A 15,821-nucleotide genomic window follows, 5' to 3' on the forward strand; every position below is an offset into this window, starting at 1 on the left:
ACCCCGGAAAAAAAAAAAAAAAAAAAAAAAAGAAAACTCTCCAAATAAAATGCTGGAAGGAGGCAATGTAAACAAAAAGTTGGAAATATTTGAAGAAATATGTAATGCATTACTATCTCTAGGTAATAGAGATTCTTAGGGCTAGATGATATTTATCAAATTTCATGAAGCATAATAATTAAATAATACAGATATGGAAGAACTGTGTAGTCTTTTGTTGTAAAGCTTTAAACTCAAGAAAACAAAACTAAGAAGAATAGATCTAAATTATTTTACAATTCCCAAAAAAATAGAGAATGTAATTGAAAATTTCTATGTTACAATTTTAGAATATTAGGAATAAGAAAGAAAAACTTTTGCTTTCCATAATGACTGAAAGAAATAGGTAAATAATGTCAATTCTTGAATCCTACTGCTAGTTGTTGATAGTATATTGAATAATAGATGTATTGAATAATAGTAATAATAGCCATATATATATAACTTCTCTTTTCAAACTCACCCACTAGATCAAGGATTAGCAAACTACAGCCATAGGCTAAATCCAGCCCACCATCTTTTTTATTTTATTTTGTTTTATTTTTTACACCATCTATGTTTATAGGACTGACAAGTAGAAAGTTTTAATAACATTTAACTGGTTGAAATATAGAAATCAAAATAATATATAAAAATTACTACCATGTACACCAACAGAATGGCCAAGCCAAATGATGGTGGGATAATGGAGTAAGCTGAATTCTTATACTTGTTGGAGGGAGTGTAAAATGGCACAACAACTCTGGAAAAAGTTGACAGTTTTTATAAAAAAATGCATATCTCCCATGACCCACAATTTCCATTCCTAGATATTTATCCAAGACAAAAGAAAACAAGTGCCCACAAAGACTTGTACAAGAGCTCTCATGGCAGCTTTATTCATATGAAACCCAAACTGGAGCTACCCCAGCTATTAACCATTTGGAGATTCATAAGCTATTTCCTTCACACAATGGACTGCTACTCAGAAATAAAGAGAAATTATCGATGCACACAATAATGTACCTGAATGTCACAACATTATATTGAGTAAAAGAAACTATATAAAAAGTATATACTATTTTTCCATTAATATGAAGTTCTAGAAGGAGGGAAATGAATGTGTGGTAGAAAAATTTCAGAACAGTGATTGCTTCTGGAAGGTTAGGGGTAGAGATTTGCTAGAGGACATAGGAGGGAATTTGCTGGAAGATGGATATGTTCAATGTCTTAGTAATGATTTAGGTTGTGCATACGTATTCACTAGACTTCGCGGAATGGCACACTTAGATTTGTGCAATTTGTTTTGTGTAAACTTTACCTCAAGGAACAAAACTGAGCCAAAGTATTGAACTTTGGTTAATTATGAGTGTTGAAATATTTTGGGGAAAGTATACTAATGTCTGCAATTTAGTTTGAAATCCATACAAAAATGAGATGGATTATTAAGTGGAAAGAGGACTTGATAAATGGTTAGTTATATATTAGAGTAAAAATAGTAAAATGTCAACGGTAGAATGTAGGTGGTTTGTATATGGATGTTCACTGATTTTTTTTTTTCACCTCTTATGTGTACTTGGACATTTTAATACTAAGCTGTAGGGGAAAGAAATGATAAGTAAATAAATTGATAATGAAAAGAATATCTTATGGCACAGGGAAATTCTAGGAATTAATAAAGTATACTTTATTGGAAACTAGTCATGCTTATTCATTTACGTATGTTTTTTACAGCTGATTTTGCACTATGCTAAAGTTAAGTAGTTGCAGTGGAGACTTTATGGCCTGCAAAGCCTAAAATATTTACTATCTGCCCTTGTACAGAAGGTCTGCCAACGCTTGCACTAAATTATTCATTTTTTAAGAGCAGTGACTTGCCTTTTATACTCATCATCTGTCATTGGGCCTAGCCCACAGAACACGCTCAGTAAATTTGGTCTCCATGTGACACACATCCAGTTCTTCGTTTTTTTGTTCTCTTGGGCAGTTTTCTCCTCTTTGCACTAAAGGTTTGTAGTCTGGACCTAATCACTGCTATCCTTTATGTTCTCCCCAGAACTTCATACTTCCTTATTCCTTCAGAGTTCTATTTTTGCTTGCCATTCTAATCCTTAACCTAAGGCCACATCTACTGTGTGCCTTTTCTTTGCAACTGTTGACTACTTCTGGGGACAATTACATAGTTTTATGTTAATAATTAGTCTAAATTCACTCATTTTTAACCTTTGCCACTTACTTTATTAAGAATATTCAAGTTGTTTCACTCACGTTTCCATAGCTTCCCTCTTCGTTGCTGCCACATTTCTCTTTTTGCTCCATGCCTCTGTGATCAGCTGTCTGCTGTACATTTCTTTTGTGTGATCAAACTTCACATATCTAAAACTGAGCTTATTATATTTAAAATTATTCTTAAAATGAGCTTCTGTCCTAGACTTTTCAATTTCCCTTGGTAAATTAGCATCACTATATTTGAAATATCTTTTCTCTTGTTCCATATTCAAATAGTCCCTAAGTTCTATAACTTTTTTCCCTTTAGGCTTATAGTCTTCTCTTTTTTATTATAACCAAGGCTTTTACCATATTAACGATGATGATGGTGGTGGTGGTGATACTGGCAATGATAACTGTTATTGAGTGTCTCCTTTTCTTAGACATCATACTTTAATTTCTATCCTTATTTTATACTTCCTAACTTTCAATCTATCTCTCACACCCAATTCCTTATATACTATTGTCACAGTCATTTTCTTGTTGCTTGGACAAAATACCCAATGCCCACAAGTTAAAGCAGGGAAGTTTTACTTTAGTTCATAGTTGGCAGAGGTTTCTGTCTGTAGTCTACTGGCTTCAAGGCAGGACAGCATGGCAGATGGGCATGACAAAGGAGAAACAGTTCATGGCGTGAAAGACAGGAAGAAGTAAGCTTTCTTCCCACCCACCCCCTTTTTTTTCCCCAGTACTGGGGATTGAACTCATGGCCTTGCACTTGCAAGGCAGGCATGGTGCCACTGAGCTAAATCACTGGCCCTCTTCTTTCTCTTTTTATTCCATCCTCACTGCAAGCCTGTTGGTTGATACCACCCAAAATTATGCTAACCTAATCAGTGGACTAATACAGAATTACATACCCATGATTTAGTCACTGTCAAAAGACCCATCTATCAGCACATTAGGAACTAGGGATACACTTGGATATAAACCATAACAACTATCAATTCTATTACCTTTAATTACAAGCATATGAAACAATAATATTTCTTACTGTCTGTAAACAGACCTTCAGTGTGTTACACTTTCAAAACAAGACTGAAACACAACAGGGCAGACATTAAGTTTTGTAGCTCTGTATCTGGTATGCAGGGCACATGTTGGTAAAATGTGAGTTTCAAATGTCTTCAGCACCCAACCGCTGTGCTTTTGCCAGTTGCAGCCCACGTGGCTGGTTCCACTCACAGTTTATGGAAGACATTCAATATTCCTGGCGTCTCTGACTCTCTGGGGTCTCCACTGCACCTTAGGTTTCATTTCCACAGCGTTATGCACTCTCTCAGGCACTCCTAGCCTAGCCTTCCAGGTCTTCCTTTGAAATCAGGCCTCTTTTACCGCAGAACATTTGCATGTTGCCTGCCAGTAAAACCAGCATCACATGACAGCATCAAGCTCTGCAGTCAGTGGATGCAGTGTCCACGCCCCCATGGACCATGACTGCAGTGATCTCTGAGTGCCTCAATGGCATGGTGAGCATGGTGAAATGAATCCTGGGAAACTACTTCCCTAGGAGGATCTTTTAAGCAGAGGTCCCAGTGACTTTTTCTCACATGAAAGTTTAGCAACTTTTTGCCCTTGAGTCTGCAATGGATGGAGTCTTGCTGTTTTCTGAGATGCCCTGAAGGGATCTTTCTTCTTCTCCTTGTAGAAAGTACTAGGTTTCCTTTAATAGTGCTCATCTCTTTAGCAGCCACACTTCCTTTGGCTCCAAATTTATATATAATTCCTCTTGGGTCGAAAAGTAAGTTTTTCAAATTTTCTGCTCTGCCTTTTGCCCCAAATTCTTACTATAATTATGGCTAAAAGCTGCTAGTGATACCCATGCCACAGCCTGAATATTAAACTGTCTTAAAATTACCTCTGCCAGTTAATCACCCTTTGTCTCCTGCAAAGACTCAGGACATGAACAAAAATGTAGACAAAATTTTTGCCAGATCATAAAACATGGCTTCTATTCCAAATGCCAATGGAGTCTTTGCTCTGAACTGAAAATTTTGTTAGCCTGGCCTTTATTGTCTGCAATTCTAACTGTATTCTGATCCTCTGAGCTCTAATTGGAATCATGCATCAAGCTCTGCTTTCAGCATTCTAAGACTTTATTAGCCATCATCTTCAAGCCTTCTCAAACACCTTCCACATACCAATTTCAAAGATTTCTAAACCACATAGTCAGGCACAGTTACAGTAATAACCCATTCATAGTCCCAATTTTCTGTATAGATTTCCCATCACTGAGACACAATACCTGACACCCACAATTTAAAGGATAAAAGTTTTAATTTAACTATGGTTTCAGGCTGTTCAGTACAATGGTTAGCAGGCTTCAAGGCAGAAAACTTACAGTTGAAGGGCATGTTGGAGCAAAGTTGCTTAGTTTATAGGGGCTGGGAAGCAGAGCAGGGAAAGAGTACCAGAAAGGAATGTGCAAAGGACCATATTTACCCAAGGCTGTGCCTCCATGACCCAGCCAGCCACACCAAGAGCTTGCTTTACTGATCTGTTAGACATTTCTTAATCTAATGAAGTTGACATGTCAGCATGAATGGTCACAAACTGCATCTCTTCTCTGATGTTGTTGATTAACCCCATTGAAAGGGATCAGTCCTCTTGAAATCTTATAGCTCTTTATCATTTCCTAGCCGTTATCACAGAGCATTCTATTATAGTAATTTTCCTTATACATCTGAATTTTACTAGATATCTTTTCAAATAATTAACAGTTTAAAAACATTTTTGCATACCTGTCACATCTAGTACACTGATATTTATGTAGTGAGAATTTAGAAAGTTTATGTTGAACCAACAGTAAAGAATCAACAGTAAACTGTTTAAACAGTAAAGTTTATGTTGCCATCTCTATTGTATAATAGGTATATTATTACAATATATGTTTTAAAAATACCTGTTGAGAAGACATTATGGAGATGCACGAGCAAATTATAGAGATTCCTCCTATAGATAACTATATGGGTTAGTAACTGAAATAAGAATTGGACACAGTAGCTAACACACAAGATAGAAAGTGCTGTGTGTTAAGAAGCAGGTGGCTAACAAGATTTGGAAGAAAACTGAGAAAGACAGGGTCCATTGGTTTCTTAACAGGTTGTTCTCAGTTCTTCATAACCAAAAATAATTTTTAAAAATCCAGTTAGTGTTTAGTTTCCTCCTTTTTTTTTTTTCAAAAAACCATGGGCAGAAAGTACTTTAGAACTGTATGTTGGAAAAATCCAACTCTTTCTGAATGAATGTTTTATGAGTTATTTTAACCTCACTTAGCTCTTGATTGTGTTTTCAGCATTGGGATAAGAAACAGCTCCCTGTGGTTTTGGCAAGCTAAAAGGAAACTGATTTTCTGGGGAGATGAGGTTATGCGATTTCTTTCTGAAAGATGAAACACCAGAAAAATTCTTATACACACTATTTTTTTCTTGATGAATCAGTGTAATGTATTATTTTTAATACACTGTATTTAGGAGAATTTTGAGAAGGCTGTATAGAGTTCTCGTAGATCCCATACCGTTTCTCTGTTTTATTAATATTAATATTTACATTTGTTACTTTTGATGAGCCAATATTGATTGATACATCATTATTAACTAAAATCCATACTTGATTGAGATTTCTTCAGTTTTAACCTCCTGTCCTTTTTCTGTTCCAGGATTCCACCCAGGATCTCATATTACATTTGGTTGTCATGGGTCTTTAGGCTCTTCTTGGCTATGACAACTTCTCAGACTTTCCTTATTTTTGATGACCTTGACAGTTTTGAAAAGTGCTGGTCAGGTACTTTGTACTATATCTTTCTGTTGGAAATGATCTAATGTTTTTCTCATAGACTGGGATTGTGGGTTTTTGGAGAACTATCACAGACATAAAATGCCATTTATCTTTATCATATCATATCAGGATATGTATTAGTAACATGATTTATCACTGTTGACAATAATATTGACCTCAGTCATCTGGCAGAGGTAGAATTTGTGACTTTTCTCCACCGTGATGTTACTCTTCTTTCTCCTTCTTTGCACATTGTACTCTTTGGTTGGAAGCCTCTATGAATAGCCCAGGGAATTCTATTCTACCTCCTTGAGAGAATAATATATACAAAAATTATTCGGAATTCTTCTGCATGGAAGAGTCTGTGTTTCTTTTTCCCCATTTATTTTTTCAATCATTTATTTATATCAATGTGGACTCATGGATTTTTTTATCAGTTTTATTGATACTTTGATTGATTATAGTGTGGATTGTACCCAGATCCTTGCATGTTAGGCCAGCATTCCACTACTGAGCTATATCCTCACTGGAGATTCGTGTATATTTACTTCCATAGTTTTGTTTTAATCCAATACTTCTTTTGTTGCTCACAATTTTATTCTGACAAGTTAAAACAGACTCAGAGAAGTTCTTCAGTGGAAAAACCTGTTTAATTTTATTTAATCTGGTGTTACTCAAAACTTACGTGATCATGAAGCCCTATTTCTATATGCACTTCTTTGGGAACCTCTTTGCTACAAGTTTCTAAGACAGTAGTTATGAATAAACTAATATTCAGTATGATGTTTATAAGTGCATGAGCTTTCTTGTGAACTAATACTAGTAAGCATGTAGAGCTCTGATTATGTCCCAGGTACTGTGTTAGTGTTTTATTCATAACAATCCTCTGAGTTAACTTACACTTATGGTGTGTCTAACTTCACAATGCTAATATCCCAGGGAGCTGGGATTTGACTTGTGCAGTCTGGCTCCAGAATCTGTACTTCCTGATGATGTTCAGTCTGTTTATCTAGACTACAAAATATATTATGCAGTTAAATTTATCCTGCTTTCTATCTATCTAGTCCACTTAGCAAAAATGAGAATCCAATTAGCTTTACATTACCTCAGTTCTTATTCCCTTCTGTATTGATATTTTTGCCTTCTGAATTGTCACCCCATTTCTTAACGCTCCCAAACTTACAAGTTAAATGATCTTACCCATCTTTACTACTCCATTGTCATCTGTTGCCTTCTCACATTGCCCATCCCTCTCCTCCCATCTCAGCCTCCACTGCCATGTGCATCTATATTTGTCTTTCAACTCCTGCTTGATTTCCTTCACTTCTCAGCAGAACTTCTGCTTATGCCGTTGCTTCTACCTGAAACTGCCTCTCCCAACCCCGTGTATTTCTGGCTAACTTTTATACGTCATTGAGATTACCAGATTCTGCAGTTTCTTTAGCAGGCTCAGATCTCAGATATTCAAGTAGTTTTTCTGTGTTTACCATCCTTCACCTGGAAGGCACCCTGTACTTTCATACCTTAATACGTGAGTTCCCTGTATCTCCACTGCGGATTCTGCAGTTTCAGTGAAGATTGTGGTTGTCTTTCACCACTGTGTCTCTGGCCACGGTGCCTTGCCCAGAGTCTATGCTCCATATGTGTTTCTTTAATAGAGGAATGAATTACATGAACAAAAAAATAATACCTTTCTATAAAATATTCATACCTTTTATCCTAGTAATTCCACTTTTAGAACTTTATATAAAGAATCAGAAAAAAGAAGTTTATAGAGTTTATAGAGTTCATGATTCTAGTCAGAAACCTAAAAGAATCTAAATGAACAGTAATAAAGCTTGTTAATATAAAAAAAGCTGTTAATATAACAATGTTTTGAAAAGATAATATTATACTGGTATGAAATGTATAATTTTTGAAGAAATACAATGTAATAGGACAATTCATACAATAAAATCTTATGTGAAGAAAACAAGATATAAAAAACATTACATCCATTTCTGTTTCTGATATCTTTGGAAATCACTTATTTGACCATCCAAGATTTCAACAGATATTTCTTCTCTGAGTGTCTGCCTGTAGTTCTTCTAAGGAGTACCTTTAGAAAAGCCTTGGCCACCTTTACATCACGATATACCTGCACGGCCAGGGTATGGAGAAGACATATCCAGCCACTGGGGTAGCTTTCATTATTCTGAGGGTTTTAAAGGATGTGGTATGTGTTACCCCACCAATTAGAAGTTGTGCTGTATATATGTACTAGCTTGCTCTCCTTTGTTCACTCTCTTATGGACTCTTTGTGCTTGTGGCATGTGGACTGATACAGCTTATATGAACTTTTCGCAACCTGTCCCAAGTTATTTGTGTGTCTGTCATAGCTTCCCCACCTTCACCAAAAAAGTATTTCTTGGTGACGAAAATACTTGTTGAATCAATATCTTGTCACTATTTGAAACATAGATATTATGTCATTTACTCCTGTCCTACCCATAAGAGTCCTGAATTAAACATCCTTTCCCTACCTCAGTTTTTAGTCACATTCGTTTTTTCTGGGTTACATCTCTTCTTCAGTTGTGGAGCAAAGAAATTTAATCAGTTTCTTTTCTTTTCTTTTCCTTTTTGAGACGTGTTATTGTATTGCCAGGTCCCCTCAAACTTGTGATCTTCCTACTTCACCTTCCTGAAAGCTAGGATTACAAGCATGTGCCAACATGCTTGGCTTATTCAGGTCTTAATACATTCTGCTCTGTTTTTCTTTTTTAAAGTTTCCACATTTATAAAATGGGGGTAATAATACATGTTTCATGTAACTAATAAAATGATGTGCGAATACTTGTAAATTAATAGCTATTTCCTCTACTCTCTTTACATTCTGAATACTTTCTTCTGATGTCTCATTTCTTTTCTATGTTATTTTTTCTTTTAACCATTTTCTCTACGTATTATACCTACTGTTAAATTTAAAGTTGATAAATTGAAATTTTTGGCACAGTTGGATATTTATTTAGGAAAATAATGATGAGTCGCTTAAAACTGCATTTCACAGAAAACACTTGAGTGAATTGATTTAGCAAAACTAATTCTTTATAGGATTAGTTAGCAATATCTTGTTAGAATATCATTCTGAAAGTCATCTTTCTGTTTTGAACAATCTTCATATTTAAATTTTCAGTAGGTTTTATGGTGCATTAAAGTTGTGTATTTCAGTTTTGAAAATATGTACAGTATGTATTATGAGCCACCAACTGATGTAACTATTGTAACTTTAATTTTATGTCTGAGAGTTACTATATTTTTATCAATTTTAGAGTTGCTTTTATGAATGAGTGAACATGGGAAAATTTGGAACCATAATTTGATAGCAATTTGGTTCTTTACATAGTAGGATAAGTAATAAACATTTAGATATTGGATTCTTTTTCTTGGCAATACTGATGATTGAGCTATTGACTTTACACTGAGCTACATCCACAGCCCTTTTTATGTTTTGTTTTGTTTTGTTTTGAGACAGTGTCTCACTAAATTGCTAAGTTGCTGGGGCCAGGCTTGAACTTGTGATTCTTCTGCCTCAGTGCCCCAGAGTGTTGGGATAACAGGCAACAGACATGCACCACCATGCCTAGCTGGATTTTTAGTATCTGTGAAAATTCTATTTTATAGTAATGATTTATAGAAAGTGGAATTTTAAATATAAGCTTTTTCATATCTACTCCCTTCACAATTTGTGGTGGAAAGAGCAGGTGACAGAAGTCTTATAAAAGGAAGTGATATTTAAGCTGACTTCTGAATGGTGAATAAGGTCTGTCAAAGTACAGTGTGGATAAGGTTGTTAGGAGTGGAATGTACACTGTATAGTTAGAATTAAAGTTTGATTCATAATAAGGTATTCAAATAAGGAGTACCAAATACATCCTGGATCTAAGAGAACCATTTGTAGGGGGGAAAGGGGCTTTGAAAATAAGCCAGTAAATGGAGTAAGATCAGGGAATATTTAGTGCAATTTATAAAGTATATCTTTTATTTTTCAAAATATATTTGTATATATTTAATGGAGCAAGTTTTATACATTTCACACAGCTCTATATTTTCCTACAGGTGAATTCTTTTCTGTTCCTTTTTTTTTTTTTTAACAATGCTTCTTACTTACAGTAGAAATCTGTTCTATTATTGAGAATCACTTAGATGTAGATCAAGTGAGATATGTGGCATGGTAAGCAAAGGACAAGGAGCTGGCTATAGGAAAAGACAAGGACAAGGAGAGGCTATAGGAAAAAGCACTATGTTCTCTGCAGTGGGGGATCAGGTGAGGGAAGGCTTGTTAGGGAAATGTTATTTAAATTGGTACCTGAAAAAGGATTAAAATTTATTTAGATCAAGTAAGAATAAAGATGCTGAAGCAGTGAATAGAGAACATATTCCAGATAAAGAAATGTACTAATGTATGTAACTATGTGTATTAAAAACAGCTATGTGAGCTGAGCATGGTGATGCATACCTGTGATCTCAACACATAAGAGGCTGAGGTAGGATGGCAACAAATTTGAGGCCAGCCTAGCCTACATAGTGAGTTCAAGGCAAGCCTGAACTCCATAGTGAGACCTTGTTTCAAAAAGACAAAATAAAATAAAGCAAAAAGTCCCCAGCTATGAATAATCAGAGCTACAATAAAGCCTGTCAATGATTGAAATATTATTATTGTGCCATTGTTCAAAGCAATTGAAATGTATTAACATCTTTAATTTTTATAACAATGACTTAAAAGAGCTATCATTATTATTCTACTTTTATTGAATGACAGTAGCTGTCCTTTATATCTAAGTTTTAGAACTTAGTTATTATTTTAACTTGGCTTCAGAGAGCTAGAAATGGCCTGTAAGAACATTTTAGTGAAATGAAAAAAAATTAGTATGACATTTTAGCCTGGCATGGAAAAGAATAGCATATTGTGATATCATATATATGGGAGTATGACTTACTAATAAAATGAACTTATAAATTCCAGCTTCCAAGAATTAGAACAGAAAAGAAGGTAATGAATATTGGTTAACAAAGAATAGTAAGACAAATCCAGATTGTGACACTTTCTGAAAGATGACTGGCCTTGTCTTTTCAAAACAATCAACATGTGATAAGGATGAAAATGATAAGAACAGAGAGACTTTATATTAAACTACATTGAAAGAGGCATAACAACCAAATGTAATAAATTTGAATGGGCTCTAAATTAAAAAGAAACTATAAAAGATACTCTGGAGACAATTACAAACTTTTGAATATGAACTAAATACTAGACAATATTATGAAATAATATCATTAATTTTCTAGGTACGTATATTGGTTAGGATTATCCAGAGGAACAAAATCAGTTGGAAAATATATCCAGTATATATACAATTACACATGGGAGTTTATTAGACAGGCTTACAGGATCAGAGGCAGGATAGTCCACAATGGCTATGTGCACATTGGATATCTAGAAGACGTAAAAACTGCTCAGTCTAAGAAGCTGGCAGCTGCAGAACAAGAGGGCTCGACAAGATTCATCTTCAGTTCTAGGCTGAAGCCTTAGAAGCTTGCTGCAGATTTGAAAGTTTAAAGAAACGAGTCTGATGTACACAGGTGATGGTAGTAGCAAAAATGGCATCCACTAAAGCAGAATGGAGCATTTCTCCATGGAGCTGACTTCCTCCCTCTGTTGCCCCTTTCATTCATTCCGTCTGGGCTGCATGTGTATTGGATGGAGCCACCCGCAGTCAAGGCCGGCCTTCCACCCTCACTTTGCTGGGCTACATGCCAAACATCTCTGCAAATGCTCCAGACACACCCAGAAGTGTGTGTGCTCCTTAAGTCAAGTTGGCAATCATGATTAATGGTCACAACGTGATAATGGTATTATAGTACATAGAGGTCTTTATTCTAAGAATATACATGTTAATATACTTATGGATGGAATGTTGTGTTTGGAAAAATATCTAAAGTTTAACTTGAATGAGTTATTAATAGGATTCATAAGTAGCAAACATAAAAAGCTTTCATTTAATTTACCTTTTGTTTTTCTGCTATTTTTCTTTATAATGTGTATCACTAAATGACTTGGGGCATTTTTTCATCTATACTCATTACCAGCCTCAACTAGAATGTCAGTTCTGTGTGGAATGAGATTTTCTGTTATTCACTGCTTGTGTTACTATCATCATAACAAAATACCTTGGATAAGTAACATACAGAAAAGGTTTATTCTGGCTCACAGTTAAGTTTTGATCCATGTCTAATTAGATCTAATCCTTTTAGATCTGTGGTAGAGGTGCTAGATAGCATTGTGTCAGAACAAAACCATTAACTTCGTGGCCAGAAAGCAAAAAGAAGAAATAGGAAAGAGGCAGGTCCCACAATTCCCTTCAGGGAAGTGCTCATTGACCTAAGGGCTTCCGCTAGCCACATCTCTCAAAGGTTATACCCCCTCCCAATTCCACCACCCTGGGGACCAAATCTTTAATACATGAGCCATTGGGGATATTCAGTATCCAAACTATAGCACTGCTTAATTCACAACACTAAGTACTGTCTTTTACACGGTGGACAATAATCAGTATTTGTTCAATGAACTAATGAATAAGGATAACCAATCGCAACCAGCCTTGCTGTTTCTATGTAACCCAAATTTTTTATTAGTTTTGGTATTATGGACAAAAACAATAATAGATTTTCCCTTATGTTTCAGGGAAGTTGGGAAAAAAGAATTCTGAAGAGTCTAAATAGTATGTGCACAGAACTGAGTATCCCATTGGCACGAAAGGTACTTTTAATATTTTTCTGCTTAGCTATTTTATTGTGAATTTAACTATCGAAAAGTGTCATGCAGTTATATAGCTGTCAGGCACATATTCCTTTTTTTTACTGTTATATCAGCTTGTTTTAAAATAAAATCTGTAAAAACTAAACTAATTGTGTGGATATATTCTATATAGTTTTCCATTATGTGTATGTTAATGAATTTTTAAGAACAAAAATATATAATCTACATACAGATTATTTAAACATTTGACCGTAAAGATAATGAGTACACTTTTACATATTTTAATGAACTTTAATCCCCACCCCCCTACATTTTAGCTAATTGAGCACGGTAGCCATAATCCTTAAGTTAGAGATGGAGTTCAGGCGTACAGTGATCTTGTGATGTTGGTACGATTTGGTACCATCCTTTGGTGTTAATATAGGGAAGGAAAAGAATAATTTGTCATCTGTCTGCCCAAGTGGAATTCTATTAAGGGGCAATACTCAACACTAATCTTTCTGGGCTTTATGGGAGAGAGATGAGAAAGGAGAGGAAAGTCATTCGGAGGGTGTTCTAGATGCCACATAGCTGCTTAGAAGTAGGTGAGAACCAGGTTCCTTCATTTAATTCTCCATACCTGTTTACTCCCTGCTGCTAAACAGACGTAGTGCATATACTTTTGGTAATATCCAAGGACAAGTCACTGGAAGCACCAGAAGGATAGTGTGAAATAAAGAATTTATGTGAAAAACTGTCTAAATATGTAGTGTTGTATAATATAATATCTTTCATATAGGAAGACGGTGCTGCTGACTCCCAGTCACACTCTTGGCCAGTCCCCCTTGCGATGCATTTCTGAGATTGCTGGATGGGGAAAGAGATGAAGTATGTGGCTGAGGAGCAGCTTCTCTTTGTGAAATTGACTGGCTAGTCCAGATCATTTACCTGCTTTTCTTGGACTCATTAGCATCATATTCTGACTGAGCCATTGAGACTAGATGCAATGCAATAGTTAAATGATAATTTCAGTGTAATTCCAAAAAAGTTTGCCATGTTTAATGAAATTATTTTCTCCAATTTTACAAAAGTTTATTTAAACTTTTAAACAAGTTATTGATTGATTCTTCTCTTTAAGATACATTGCTAATCTTAAAAAATGAATCCAGTTTTAAAATTACCTTTTCTTAGAGACCAGTTGGACAGCAGAAAGAACTTCTTAATAAGTGGAATGAAATGGGAACTGATGAACCAGGTATACAAAGAACTTTCTTCTTAATGTAGTAGTGGAAAAAGAATTACCTTCTTAACTGTGAATCCAAAATAACATAATGAGCACTTCTTTTGGAGAGATAGCAATTTTCTCCCCAAAGTAATTCCCTGTCATCTATTTTGTTTGTTTAAACTTCTACTTTGCAGTTTAAGGGTTCCTTTCGCCTTTGTTTTGAGAATGTTTAAATCATTTAATCTTTTGTAAAGCAGCATTTAAAAATATTTTTATAAAATAAGTGAAATTCATTTAGTACATTCCCGAGATTCTTTTAATTAAGGTAAGCATTTTGCAAGCTTAAGTACATTGAGATGTTGAAGATAGGTTAAAAATGAAAAATTTCAAGGCATTAAAATATTTTAAGAATTTTTTAGTTTAATTAGAAACAAAATCTAGTCAACATCAAAAACACTTTTATTTACTAAGTAGATGCTTATAATTTTATAGACAGACATGTACATACCTTTACCACTACTAAAAAAATTAGTTGGAGGATGTGGCAAGAAATAAATGCTGTGGTAGAGGAGCAGTTGCAATTGGAATTCAGAAGGAGAGCAGTTTAACGCAACTGGAGGACTTCACTAAGAATGCACTGTTTGTATTCTGAATACTTTGAGAATTTTCATGTGGAAGCTTTTTTACATTGACATTTTTGGTCGAATCAGTAATGAATAATTGATCATAATTTATAAACAGTAGACTCTTATTTTCTATAATATATAATGTAGGTTGTTACAGGGAGTGTCTTCAGTTTTGTGTTCTTAATATTTAAAACTGATAAATGTTTGAATTAATCTATTTGCACTGAAACATAGGAAAGAAGCTTCATATATTAACTGATTTTTAAAAAATCTATCTCATTATAGATTTAAGCCTTTTCCGGCCTGTTTATGCACCTAAGGATTTTCTTGAGGTAGGTTCATTTTGATAAATATACATCTACTAATGAAAAAGAGTGTGAGAAAAATAATGATGTAAGACTATCTCTAGGCAGAGAAATCATCATGTAAAAAACCTCAGATCCCCTGAAGCCAAATAACATCAAATTTTTGTTTAGAAATTGCTCTTAGAAAGCATATTGGAATATGGAAAAATTAGAGGCAGGCAAATCAATTTGGAAGATTTTTTAAAAACTGAAAGCATAGTGACTATAAATTGTGTAGCCTGCTGCATGGCATATATAGGTGATCAGTAAATCTTTTTTATTCTGTTCCCTATTCTAGGAGCCCAGGCAAGACATGATGAGGGTCTGAGCTAAGAGAACAGTATTGGAAATAGAAAGAATTGGACTGATTTGAAGGAGATTTTAGGAAGATTTAGGTACTGATTAGATATGGAGACTGACATAATAGATAATAATGACCTCAAAAGCATCTAGACTGGGTAGTTGGACAGAGGTTACTTTCATTGAAACAGAAAATTCAGGAGGATGAAGAGGTCCATTAGTAATATTGTTCTATTAGTACTGATGAGTGTAGTTAAGTCTGTGAGACGTAGCAAACATTCGAGTAGAATTCTAGGGCATTGGAACTCATTTTAATTCACCATTCTTGATTTCACTCTTTCTCTTGGACCTTCCTTATAATCCTGCCAGTTTTACCTTTAAAATTGTACCCAGAATCTGTCTACTTCTTTCATTACCCTCTGCTACATCCAAGCTACCCTGTTCTCTTGTTGAACCATGTAGTAGTACCCTTTTTTTTTTTTTTTTTT

At 34.8% G+C, this 15,821-nt stretch overlaps 1 protein-coding gene across 7 annotated transcripts in view; it reads left to right on the top strand.

Moving 5' to 3' along the window:
* Positions 1-15,821, top strand: part of Tbc1d19 (TBC1 domain family member 19) — a 126,059-nt gene that overhangs the window by 26,660 nt on the left and 83,578 nt on the right. For all 7 annotated transcript variants that reach the window (XM_010608460.3, XM_010608462.3, XM_019205144.2 and 4 more), the window contains exons 5-7: positions 12,785-12,859; positions 14,030-14,093; positions 14,975-15,021. In XM_010608460.3, the coding sequence (XP_010606762.1) occupies positions 12,785-12,859; positions 14,030-14,093; positions 14,975-15,021 (186 nt within the window). The remainder of the gene's footprint in view (positions 1-12,784; positions 12,860-14,029; positions 14,094-14,974; positions 15,022-15,821) is intronic.

This window comes from Fukomys damarensis, unplaced genomic scaffold (genome assembly GCF_012274545.1).
Source record: "Fukomys damarensis isolate Sample0158 unplaced genomic scaffold, DMR_v1.0_HiC HiC_scaffold_35, whole genome shotgun sequence".
NCBI classification, from domain to species: domain Eukaryota; kingdom Metazoa; phylum Chordata; class Mammalia; order Rodentia; family Bathyergidae; genus Fukomys; species Fukomys damarensis.